This window comes from Equus przewalskii, chromosome 11 (assembly GCF_037783145.1).
Source record: "Equus przewalskii isolate Varuska chromosome 11, EquPr2, whole genome shotgun sequence".
In the NCBI taxonomy this organism is placed as follows: Eukaryota; Metazoa; Chordata; class Mammalia; order Perissodactyla; family Equidae; genus Equus; species Equus przewalskii.
This window is the reverse complement of record NC_091841.1, coordinates 28,899,503-28,911,822: the sequence shown is the minus strand read 5'-3', so window position 1 is coordinate 28,911,822 and position 12,320 is coordinate 28,899,503. Positions and strand designations below refer to the sequence as shown.

The 12,320-nt window shown below is 54.9% G+C and overlaps 1 protein-coding gene across 3 annotated transcripts in view; it reads right to left on the bottom strand.

Annotated features, from left to right (window-relative positions):
* The window catches only part of LRP5 (LDL receptor related protein 5), a 108,110-nt gene that overhangs the window by 30,471 nt on the left and 65,319 nt on the right, over window positions 1-12,320 (bottom strand). For all 3 annotated transcript variants that reach the window (XM_070565673.1, XM_070565671.1, XM_070565672.1), the window contains exons 8-11: window positions 8,019-8,235; window positions 5,796-6,085; window positions 3,700-3,926; window positions 2,205-2,389 (exon numbers count right to left, since the gene is read on the bottom strand). In XM_070565673.1, the coding sequence (XP_070421774.1) occupies window positions 2,205-2,389; window positions 3,700-3,926; window positions 5,796-6,085; window positions 8,019-8,235 (919 nt within the window). The remainder of the gene's footprint in view (window positions 1-2,204; window positions 2,390-3,699; window positions 3,927-5,795; window positions 6,086-8,018; window positions 8,236-12,320) is intronic.

Here is a 12,320-nt window from a genome sequence, read left to right as displayed (position 1 = left end):
TAGGTTTGTGGTCCTTTGTTACAGCAGCCCCAGGACACTCATACAAGCTGGTGCTGATTTCTGACACCCCCAGATCAATCCTAGGGAAATCACTCCAAAACAGGCATGCCACCCAGCACTGGCACTTGGAACGCTGGTGCCAAGCAGGGGAGGACTTGTGAGACGAACCGTGGTCTGACCATACGACAGAGCAGCCGTGCGCTGAGCACACCTGTGCATGCCTGCTGGGGGTGCGATGGCGAACACGCCGGCTCAGAGCCCAGGGGGACAGGATGCAGCGAAAGAGGTGCCAACGGGAGCTGAGCCACAGGGGAAGGAGAGAGCGCGTGTGCAGGTGACACTGGAGTTCTCTGTGTCCCCACCCCCCCGGCGAGTGTGGCTCTCCAGGTCTTCCCTTGTCAAACTGTGTTGTGGGAACACTCCTGCAGGTACGCTCTGCTTTTCAGTAAAAATGGTGGCACTGCAAACATGTTCACGACACGCAAGCACGCTCGTCCCACACGGGACTGAGAGAAAGCGGGATGAAGATGATACACGGTCTGATCTGAAACGACGTTTTACAAACTATTTCTCAAAAGTGAAAAAAAACCAAGATATTAACAGTTAAGAATATTTAACTTAAAAATCAACAAAAAACATTCCGGGACTGGAAAGAAATAGGCCAACACATGAATATTGGTTATCGCTGAGTGGTGAAATTCTGCATAATTATAATGTTTCTTCCTATTTTTCTGCATTTTCAGAAGTTTTCTAAGTTGATTATTCTATTGTTAGGAAAAAACAAAGTTATTACATAACAATGCACCCTGACTGCCTCCATCAAACCCACCCTCCAACCCCCTCCCGGGCCCTGGCCTGGGAGTGGATGGTTTTCCAACAACTGTCATTGTAGCTAAAGGCTCAGTGGGCACTTACTGTGTGCCAGGCTTGGTGAAGCGCTTTCCCCCATATTCTGTCATTTAATTCTCACCACAGCTGCTATATGAGGAAGGTAATATTAGGGACTTGAAGCACAGAGAGGTTAAGTAACTTGGCTAAGGTCACACAGCTGGTAAGCGGCAAGGCCCCAGTTCGTGCTCCACACTGGGCTCTACCCACGTCCGGCACTGCTACCTATCCTTCACGCACCCGGGGCCTCACACATTATCAATCCAGGGCTTGGTGAGTGTCCAGGCATTAAGGAGAAACATGCCAGGGCAGAGTGACAGGCAGGTCCGATGCACGTGGCTACCCTCAGTCTGCAGGGTCGTGCGAGTGTCTGGGGCTCTCGCTGGTTTTCGTCCGAGCGTGTCCTCACTCTGGGGGAGGGGTGTATGAGCTCACTGATTTCGGGCACACGGTTTCTCAACTGGCGGTGGCCTCTCGTACGTAATTCACCGCGGGGCTGGGGTGGCGTCTCCAAGACACAGTCATACCTTGCCCTTGGCCTCATAAACCGGGACAGTCAGTGTGCAGGGTGGGGGCAGCCACCCCAAGTGGAAACTAGGATGCGGGCCTTCTAGATAAGCCCTTCGGCTCACCTATGCCTCAGTTTCCCCATCTGTAAAATGGGCACAACCACGCCCAGCACAGGGGGCAGCAGCGACGAGGAGGAAGGAAGCCAAATTCTGTCCACTGCACAGGGTGGCCCCATCACCTAGTGTGTCACCCGAGAGGGTTAACATAGCCACCGCCCTCCAGCAGTCCAGAGTCCAGAGTTGTGTCTTCTGGGTTCAAATCCTGTCTCTCGTGCTGGGTGACTTGAAGTGACTTTTTTTTCTAATCTAATCCCAGGGTGCTGGGTGTGGCCTGTGAGTGGGCCCAGAACAATGTGTAGCACCTAGTAGGTGATGAGGGTCGGATGCAGATTGAGAGCGTGGCCCTGGGGTCTGAGCGAGGCTCTGTGACCTTAGGTAGGTCCTGTGACCTCCCTGGGCCTCAGTTTCCCCATCAATGAAAACCTACGCCATGGCGGGTAGGGTCAAATTGTGAGTCCTGGAGCAGGGCTGAGCTGGGACCCGGCTCTCAGGAGCGGAAAGGGACAAGCCCCAGGGGAGGTCGAGGGTGGATGAGCACTCAGGGTGTGTCCACACCTCCTGCGGGACGTGCGGGTCAGAGGGCACCATGCAGCAGCGGGCTGAGAGGTGGCCAATGCCCCAGCCCAGGGAAGCTCCAGCCCTGCAGGGCCAACGCCCTCCACCCACTGGGCCCCGCTCGGCCCTCACCCAGCATGTTGGACGACTCGATCATGTTGGTGTCCAGGTCGGTCCAGTAGAGACGCTGGTCGGCGTAGTCGATGGTGAGGTCATTGGCCCGGCCCACCTTGTCCACCAGCGTCATGCAGTTGGTCCCGTCCATGAAGGCCCGCACGATCCTGGGCTTGCCGCCCCACTCGGTCCAGTAGATGTAGCTGGAAGACACGGGGAGCGGGGCGGGCTGGGCTCAGGGGTGCCCACTCTCACCGCAGGGTCAGGGACACAACGGCCGCCGTCTCCTCAGCTTGGCGCTCCCATCCCAGAGAAAGCGCATCAGTGACATCCCTCCGGGAAGCAGGGAAGGGGCGAGACCCTTGAGCCCCCCGCAACCCCAACATCCCTCCAGGGGCTGTCACCATGCCGCCTCCTGCCTCCTGAATTCCCGCAGCAGCTCCCCTGCACAGTAAATGATGACGCCCCGTTTACAGACACAAACTGGGCACACAGACAAGGTGACCGCGTACTAGAACATGTGGGCCGGGCTACCTCTGTCAGGCACAAATGCTAACTAGGCTGGACAGGATGCCGGGGTGGCCGCGGGGGTGGGGACGAGCATGAACGTGGGCAAGTCGAGGGGTTTGGTCCCTTTACTCAAAGAGGGCAGAGAGCCAGGCCCCGAGGCAGGCAGGCAGGCACGGCAGGGCCAGGCTGCGAACACGGCTCTGCTGGCTCGCCGGTTTCTTCCGCAGTGGTTCCAGGAAAGGAAACTCGCATCCTCCTTCCAGAGCTGTGGACGTTTCACCTGCACTTTCGCTAAAACCTGGAGCCCTTTCTCCCTGTCCTGCCATCCTGAAACCTTTCCTTCCCCAACAGTCATGCAACAGGTACGGTTTGGGGTGCTCCCTACACATCACCCATGCTTTATGGGGTGAGCAGTGTGTCGGTGGCACAGAAAACTCCAGGGCAGAGGAAGACCCCGCTCTCACCCCTCGGGCCCTTGCAAGGCGGGTCTTAAGCCACCTACAAGAAGGCTGGAATCTGAGGACCTCAAACCGCTCTGAGACGGCAGAGCCTGGGGACATAGGGTGAGGGAAGCAGCCCAGGACAGGAGCCTGAGACAGGACTTCCTGGCCCGGCCCTGCTATAACTGGTCACGTGACCTCGGTAAGTCACTCAGCCTCTCTGAGCCTCAGTCTCAGCATCTGTATAATCCAAGACAAAGATACCCACCCCCTGAGGCCACCAGACGCCCAGATGAGACAACCCGCGTGAAGCACCCAGTGCAAAGGCCTGATACGACAGGAGCCATTCTTTGCACTCTGGGCCTCAGTTTCCCCTCTGTGAAATGAATGGGGCCACCTCCAAGGGTCCCGCCTGCCCTGGCCACCTCAGGGCTAGTGGCGGTCAGCACCGTCCTAGTCACAGAGTGCCACCGGGCAGCCACCTGCCTCGGCCGCGGGTCATCACTGTGCTGGCTAACACGGAGAGGTTGAGGGGACGTGCGCTGGACAGAAACAGCCCTTACCCTTTGGTGGGGTCCAGGGCCAGCGACCTCGGGTTGTCCAGGTCCCTCCACACGAGGACCTGCCGGAACTGCCCGTCCAGCCGGGCCACTTCGATCCTGTTGGTCCCGGTGTCCGCCCAGTAGAGGTTCTTGCCCATCCAGTCGACCGCCATGCCCTCCGGGTAGTCGAGGCCAAACTCGATGACGTGCTCGACGGAGCTCCCGTTCATGAAGGCCCGGCTGATGGTCTGGGAGCGGCAGAGGAGGAAAGGGTCAGGCACTTGAGTTTCTGCAGACGTCTGACTACGAGAGGCTTGGCCACCTGGAGCCACTGCTGACCCCATCTGGGGCCAGACCACCAACATCTGAGGGTTTTTTTTTTTTTTAAGATTTTATTTTTTCCTTTTTCTCCCCAAAGCCCCCCAGTACACAGTTGTATATTCTCCGCTGTGGGTCCTTCTAGTTGTGGCATGTGGGACGCTGCCTCAGCGTGGTTTGATGAGCAGTGCCAAGTCCGCGCCCAGGATTCGAACCAACGAAACACTGGGCCGCTTGCAGCGGAGCGCGCGAACTTAACCACTCGGCCACGGGGCCAGCCCCAACATCTGAGGGTTTTTAAAGGAGCATTTGAACCGCAGCAAAATACAACCTTTTCAGAAAAACACAGTTTGGCTATATTTATATATATCTCATGAGCCTTAAAAATAGCGGTATCGGGGCCGGCCCCGTGGCCAAGCAGGTAAGTTCGCACGCTCCGCTTTGGCGGCCCAGGGGACATGGCACCACTCATCAGGCCACGCTGAGGCAGCATCCCACATGCCACAAGTAGAAGGACCCACAACTGAAATATACAACTAGGGGGATTTGGGAAGAAAAAGCAAAAAGGAAAAAAAAAAGATTGGCAATAGTTGTTAGCTCAGGTGCCAATCTTAAAAAAAAACAAAAAAACAAAGCTGTAAACTTTCACCCAGTAACATTCCTCCTGAAATTTTATCCCAAGGAACTGATAAGAATACAAAAGATGAGGAGCCACTGAAAATACGATAACGGCTTTACACACAGAGATGTCATTCCTGTGGTACTGGTGAGAGTTGGGAAAAGCTGACAGCAACCAGAACATTTAAATAAGAGAACGGTTAAGCAGAATAAGGAATATCTGTACAGTAGAATCTTCTACACATTTAAAGAACTATGTTAAAGACTTTGTAATAGGTTAATAAAATACCACTTATAATGTTAAGTGAAAAAAACCCAGAATATAACATTCTCTGTAGCATGTGACTGTGATTATGAGAAATACTAACATAGGGAAAAAGCTTGAAGGAAATACCCTGACATCTCAGCAATGGCGGACTGGGACTGGTGGGGTTATGAGTGATTCTTTTCTTCTTTGTACTTTTCTATTTCCCTTTTTCTACCATGAAGCCTTGTGGCTTTTCAAATCAGAATCATCTTTAAGAGACATGTCCTATAAATGGGAGAATAAAAGATAGATGATCAAACTGTTCCAGTTGTCTGAGACTTTAGAACAAGGCTCAGGAAACTTTTTCGGTCAAGGGGCAGACAGCACAGATTTTTGGCATCGCAGGGCACACGGATCTGTCAGGATAACTTAACCCAGTGTCTCCAGAGCAGCGGCAGACAATCCATAAACAAATGGGCGTCACCTGTTCCAATGAAACTTTATTTACAAAAGCAGACGGCTGGCCCACAGACCAGTTTGCCAAACCCTGCTTTAGAAGACGACAAAGCCTTTCCCTGTATTTATCCAGGACGTTTATATTTGCACCATGAATGAAGAAAAAGTCTGCAAAGAATGAGGGCAGCGGGGAGGGGGTGGGTGGGCTTGAACCCGAAGACAGTGTCGATTTATAACAACATTTGATGGGGACACAATCGTTCTAGAAAAGTCCACGTGTGTGTCTACTGGATCTGTTCACTGTAATCATTCATGCTGGTTTATTAAAATAGGTTCCCTAATATTTTATTGGCCGAATCGAGTTACAATAAATATTTCAGTCCTTTAAAAAAAAATTTTAAAAGCCTTTGAGGCGGTACCATTCCAGGCAAGACATTCGCAGGAAAGCTGCGCGCGTGGGACACGGAGCAGACTGTACCTTCAGGCTGACGTCCGTCCAGTAGATGTGGTTGTTGGACACGTCGAAGTCCAGCGCGGAGGCCTCCTTGACGCCCGTGAGCGGGATGGCCACGTCGTTGTTGTTGGTCTCCAGGGAGATCCTGTGGATGGCGGCTCTGCTGGTGAACACAAGGAAGGCCTCGGGGACGATGCAGGTCTTCATGTCACTCAGCAGCTCCAGGCCGATGGGGCAGCCGCACTTGGTGGCGTGGGGGGTGAAGAAGCACAAGTGGCTGCACCCCCCGTTCCCGTCCGCGCACGGGTTGGTCCCTGGAAGGAGACACGCAGGGTCTAAAGGCTAGCAACCCGGCAGAGACGGGTGCCATCAATCCACAGCCATGCGCGGCTTTATTTCCGCCAGATGTCAGATGGGGACATTAGGCGGAGACGATGGGAACCAAGGTCCTCCCCTGGTATGGGGAAGGGGCAGTAACAGTGGTAACAACGGCTGGCTCAGGAATCGGGGCATCCCAGCACGTTCTAACCGGCTCTGTCTGCACAGGAACCCGGGAGAATGCCAAGAGGCAAGGACGGGACAAGTGGCCCCTCACGGAGCCTGGCCTCCTGGCCTGCTGACTGGCTGGAGCCCGAGAGCCCACCCAGACGGTTCCTGCCGTTCACGGACCCTCTCGGCGACCCGGAAACGTCAGGCTCACCCAGGATGGCCCAAGGCGCCTCTATTTCATACAGCAGATGCGACTTAGCATGTTCACTTATTTTTGGCCGGCCCGTTAATCTCATTCACCTCCTGGAGTGCTGTTAAGACTGGCTTTAATTTCGTGTTAAGGATTTCAACTAAAAAAAGAATCCTTTCCCCCGTCTCCCTCAGTAACTCCTGAGACAGAGAGAGAGAAAGCGAGCAAGAGAGAGCGAGAGCGAGAGAGAGAGGATTGAGGGGGCGGGGGAGGGAGGGGGATGGAGAGAGGGGAGCCCAATTTCTCGACCTTAAACCAAACCCCATGGCTATGTCTTTTTTCTTATCTCTGGGGTTTTATTTTTTGTTTTTTAAACAATCACTCACAGGGGGCCTCACCTTCCACTGTGGATAACGAATGCGTTTTAAAAGGCGGCTACAAAAACACAGTCTGTCAATTCTGTCATCTTTGTACCAGGAGTGCAGGATGTGACCTTCCCAGTGACACAGAAGCAAGAGCTGCTCCCGGGTCGTCCCACACTGCCTCACCTCCGGGCCTCTGCTCAGCTGGCCCTTCTGCCGGGTGAGCCCTGCCCCCCACCTGCTCCCTAAATTCCAAGCTCAAATTACGACCCCTGGATTTTAAGGCCAGGCATACCCTAACATCCCAGCTGTAGCCATATCCTTGCAGTAGAGCTAACTAAGGAGGGTGGGTCTCTAAGAGCTAGCTAAGGGTAAGGCACTTGAGGGCAAGCACTGAGTCCTCGCTGGCCATTCATTCATTCATTCTTTCAACAAAGGTTGGCCGAGCACCTCCAATGTGCAGGTGCTGTACTAGGCACTGGGGCCCCAGCTGGGAACAGAGCCCCTGCCCCGATGGATCCCACAGTCCCAGCCCCCCCACATCCCGTCCCCCCCCCAACACCTGGACGCTGCTCTCCCCAGTGTAGCTCGCTGACCTGCATTTGGAATCCTTTCCACGAAGAGGTGCATCACTGTGTTACGTGTGCTTCCTGCAGATCCTGGCTTTCATAGAAAAGGCGTGTGGCCGAGGGTCCAGCCTGGCCACAGTGGACACTGCTCTCAGCTCAGCCCCGCCATGAGATCAAGGCAGCCCCAGGTACAAGTCCTGAGCTGGGCCACCCGTGAGCTGCACGGCTGGCTCTGCCTCCTTCTCCCCGTGGAAATGGAGCGACGCCATAAGAGTGGAACTAGTGTCTACGGCTGCTGCAGGCACTAAGGCGCCTGGCCAGAGCCTGGCACAGCAGGCATCAGACAGTACCCATCATTAGAACAATGACTGCCAGCAGTGCTGGTCCACAACCGCTGCCTGGTCACTACAAGCCAGGATCTGCAACTACCGCCCCATTGCCACCTGTTCTTAATCAGATGTCATCACATCCCCTGTCTTGCCCATCCCCCGAGTGGGGTACCCCAGCTGAACTCCTATGCCGCAGCTTTGGCCCCAAACTGGGCTGCCCAGGGACTGAGGGGCAGCCACAAGCCCGCTGCTTCTTCCTTGAGCCAGCTGGCGCGGCTGACCCGTGGCTGGAGGCTAACTGGACTCACCGACGACCTTGGCCACGTTCACGGCCTTGAGCCCCATCAGGTCGGGCAGCTGGTCGATGATCACGTCCCGGCTCGCCTTGACCTTGTGCACACGCTCGATGCTACGCCGTTGCCAGTCGGTCCAGTAGATGAAGTCCCCCAGCAGCGTGAACCCGAAAATGTGCGGGAGCTTGTCCTCCAGGAGCGTCCGCCTCTTTGTTCCGTCGACGTTGATCACCTGTGGGACGGCAGGCACAGGTCTGGATGGGCTGGGGCCCTGCCAAGGAGAGCCAACCCTGAACCAACCCCAGGCTCGAGCTGCCTGCAAATCAACTCCTAGGGGTCTCAGCTCCATCTGCATCTTAGGCCACTGGACAAAGCTGGTGCCACAGCTCATCGGGGGAGCTGGTGAATGACATTTTGACACTGATGAATGACAAATGAGTGACAGGGCCAGCTCAGGGGCCCTTCCCACAGCCTCCCCTCCCTGGGTATGGATGCTGTGCTAAGAGGGGCAGGGTGCTGTGGACCAGGCAAGAGAAACAGGTGTCCCCTCCCTTACTGGTCGACCAGCAGTGGCTGCCTGGAGAACCAAGGTGTGGGTCTCAGACCAGGTAGGCGCATTGATTAGTAATGCCTGCCCCAGGTGCAGCATGGGGAGGCCCCGCATCACACTGGTGACATGGAGTTGAATTTCGAAAGGCTGAACAACCAACCCACTGCGCTGACTCTGGCCAAGATCTCCCACTCGTCTGTGGACTAACGTCTTGCTCAGTCAGGACCACATGAACTCTGAGGATGCCTCTGGTTTCAAGTCTGAGCCTGTAGCAATAAGATGCTTTCCACCCCAGACACACCAGTGGCTGTTCACTCGGAGAGGTAAGAGCTAAATCTTTTTCTTGAGGAGTGAGTGCTGATTAAAAGCATCAGCCACAAAAACCACAGAGGAGAAAAATACTGTCAAACGTAAAAACGCCGGAACCCACCGAAACACACTGAGAAACAGAAGAAGAGGGGATCGTCATGACAGATGATCCTGGAGAAGCTTATGTTAAAGGAAGACGATAAGAAAGCAACACCCAGGCTCTCCGGCTGGGAGGAAAGCGACATGATGGATTAACAGCAAGTCTCGACAGGCCTCCTGCAGCCAGATTCTATTTCCAGCTCGTCAGAAAACCCTCTGTTTTGCAGGCGGCAAACACATAAGACAGACTGAATGCGTGTTAAGCAGAAAAAGAGTGTGGTCCTCTGTTGCTGGACAGCGCATGACAAAACTTCTAGGCCAACCGAGAGGGGCAGGCAGCTCTGGGCCCTGCAGCCCAGCTCTGCCCCACGCCAAGGCCCTGCACCCCACAAACCTCAGCTTCTCCACCTGTAACTGAGGGACCCAGGGAACTTAACCAAACAAAGATCGACGGCTGAGCTCCAACTCGGGGCAATTAACCCAGGACGGGGAGGCCCCAGGCCGGGGATGGGATCCTGAGAGCAGCTCCCCAGGTGGTTCCAATGGGCAGCCCAGGTGAGAACAATGGATCAGACCAGCCCCTGGACCAGAGCTGGGGCGGTGCCGGCCTCATCTGCGGGTAGACTTCGGGGTGTGGTGATCTCTCTGGGCAACTCTGGGCACCACCCTGGCCGCTCCAGGTAGCAGTCGATGGTGGGTAATGGATTAACTCTCCAAAGCTGTCTATGGGGCTGCTTCTCGTTCTGGCCCCACAAGAGGAAGGCACAGAAAGGCGATGGCAACACCCCACGTGGTGAACACTGAGCCCCTTGGAGAACCCGCAGCACAAAACTGGCACCCGGGAGGGGTCTCCCCCCGGATCACAGCAGAGGGGCTGAGGGCGGAAGAAGAGAAAGTTCTCCAAGAACCCACAGCCCGTTCGAGGCTCATCCGCTGCTCCTTCCTCGACTCCGAATAACTGGGGCTGGGGCTCCACGGGACCGTAGATGCAGGACGTTAACACTACAGGGAAAATCATCCACATCTAGAAAAACAGGACGCCAAGTTTTAATATACCAAAATGTCAACGCCATCTCTTTGAGAGATTTTCCTCTTCCTTCTGTATTTCATATTTTCTTAATTTTCTTTAATAACTGAATTCCAGACAGAAAGAAGTACGTATTCTATGGAATCGAGGTGAAGGAGTGCATTTTTCCAGGCTTAGGAATGACGAAAACGAGTCCTCAGAGGGGACAGGGCCAACGAGGGTGACGGGTGCTGGCTGGCAGCACCCTCATCTCCTCCTTCGCCCACCACTCCCTGGGGGCCCAGAACAAAGCGGGAGGGATGACGAGCTGCTCTCCCAGGGCTGGGGCTGCCCGTGCCCGTGGCAGGTGCTGGACCCCGGCTCTGGGCTGGTAGGGCCTCCCTTGGACTCAGAAGCCACTGCCGCACCCTGTCACTTTCCACACAAATGACAGAACCTGCGAAGCAGCTCACAGACTCTCCAGCTTGGAAGAACATCAAGACTCTAACACTTGAGAAAATAAATGATCCCCAAGTGACCTTTTAATGACAGCTCTCAGCACACCTTGACCCAACCCAGCACATCTGTAAAAATAAGTCTGCCGGAGCCAGCCTTTCCTGAATCTGGAGCACACGTTTCCACAGTCCAGGTCCCCTGTGCGCTCTGCTTGGGGACCTCCATCTTTCCCGGGGCCCTGAGCCAAGCCTGTCACTGAGGACGAGGAGACGAGACCCAGGGAAGGTGCCCATCTGACTCCTGGGCGGGTAATGCATCAAAACAGACATCGGAAATCACGGAATCAGATCTGGGACACCCAATGATGTCGGAGGCAGGAGAGGGATCCTCTGGGACAGGGGCCGGTAAACTGTTTCTGCAAAAGACTGTGAACATTTTCAACTTTGAGGCTGTATCGTCCTTGCTGCGGGAAAGCAGCCGCAGGCAGCGCGAAAAAGAACGAATAGGGCTGTGTTCCAATAAAACTTTATTTGTGCAAAAAACAAAAATAAGCTGTATTTGTAGACAGTGACATTTGAGTTTCATCTAATTTGCACATGTCATGAAATATTATTCTTTGGATTTTTTTTTTAATCGTTTGACAGTGTAAAAACCACTCTGGGTTTGAGACTGGTACCAAAAGAGGCAATCTGGCCCACGGGCTATGTTTTGAACTCCTGCTCTAGAAGTTTCCATGCACTCGATTCAGGAAAGGAAAGTAGATGTCTCCAAGAAGCTGGGTCAAGATGGTCAAGCCAGATGCCAAAGGAGCCTGCACGCCAGCCGTGCTCTCTCTGATCTTGTGGCCTCGCCCTCCTGTGCTCAGCCAACGCCATGCTCCGTGCCCGGGTCTGGGGGGAGGCAGGGGGCAGAGAAACGAGGCAAGCAGAGCAGACACCTGTCCCCTGACCAGCCCATCACATGACCTGCAGATCAACAGCTGTGCGGTAAAAAGGAAGGGTTGGCAGACCCCAAGCAGCCCACGCTCGGCTGTGCTCTGGGGGGCAGGACCCACAGCTGTGAGGTCTGCATGGCGGCCCAAAAAACAGTGGACCCCAGAAAGTGGCCTGCGGTGTCCTTTCCTTATACCGAGTCCTCTGTCTCCAACGACTTGGTTGTGCAGAGATCTGAGCCCAAGACCTTTGAAAACATGCGTTTAAAGGAAAAAGAGTTGTTTTCTGATGGACTACTTACCACACCCAGACACAGAACCCAAAACTAAAACCGTTCCATGTAATAACAAAGATCCTAAGCCCCGCCCCGCAGGTGTGTGGGTCCCCGCCGGGTCCTCCTCCTGAGAGCCTGCCCCGGCGGATGTCCGCCAGCAGACGGCAGCTGCAGGGGACACCAGCTCTTCACAGTCCTGGCCAAGTGAGACTGTGGGGGCCGCAGAGGCCCAGGGATCCTGGGGCCTCCAGCAAGTACACAGCAAGCCATACACAGGCGACACTTCCTGCCACAGAGACAGGGCAAACAGGCTGGACTCGGGGCTGCCCTGCGAGATGGCTGCTTGTCCCATCCTTGGGTCAGAGCTGCCCGAAGGGAAACAGCTGAGGAGGAGGCTCTAGCAAGAGCCCAAGTCTCCAGGGGGGCCAGGCCAGGCATCGCTCCCACTTAGTAACGGCTGAAACCACAGCATCCACAAACAGGCCTGACGATGGCGCATGTGCAGGGCTGAAACCATATCATCCACAGACATGCCTGATTGCGGCATGCATGCAGGGCTGAAAGCGCACCCATGGACACACCTGATCATAGTGTGAGTGCACGCAGGGCTGAAACCGCCATCTATGGACATGCCTGCTTCAGTGTGCGTGCAGTGCTGAGACCAATATCCATGGACATTTTACACGTGTGT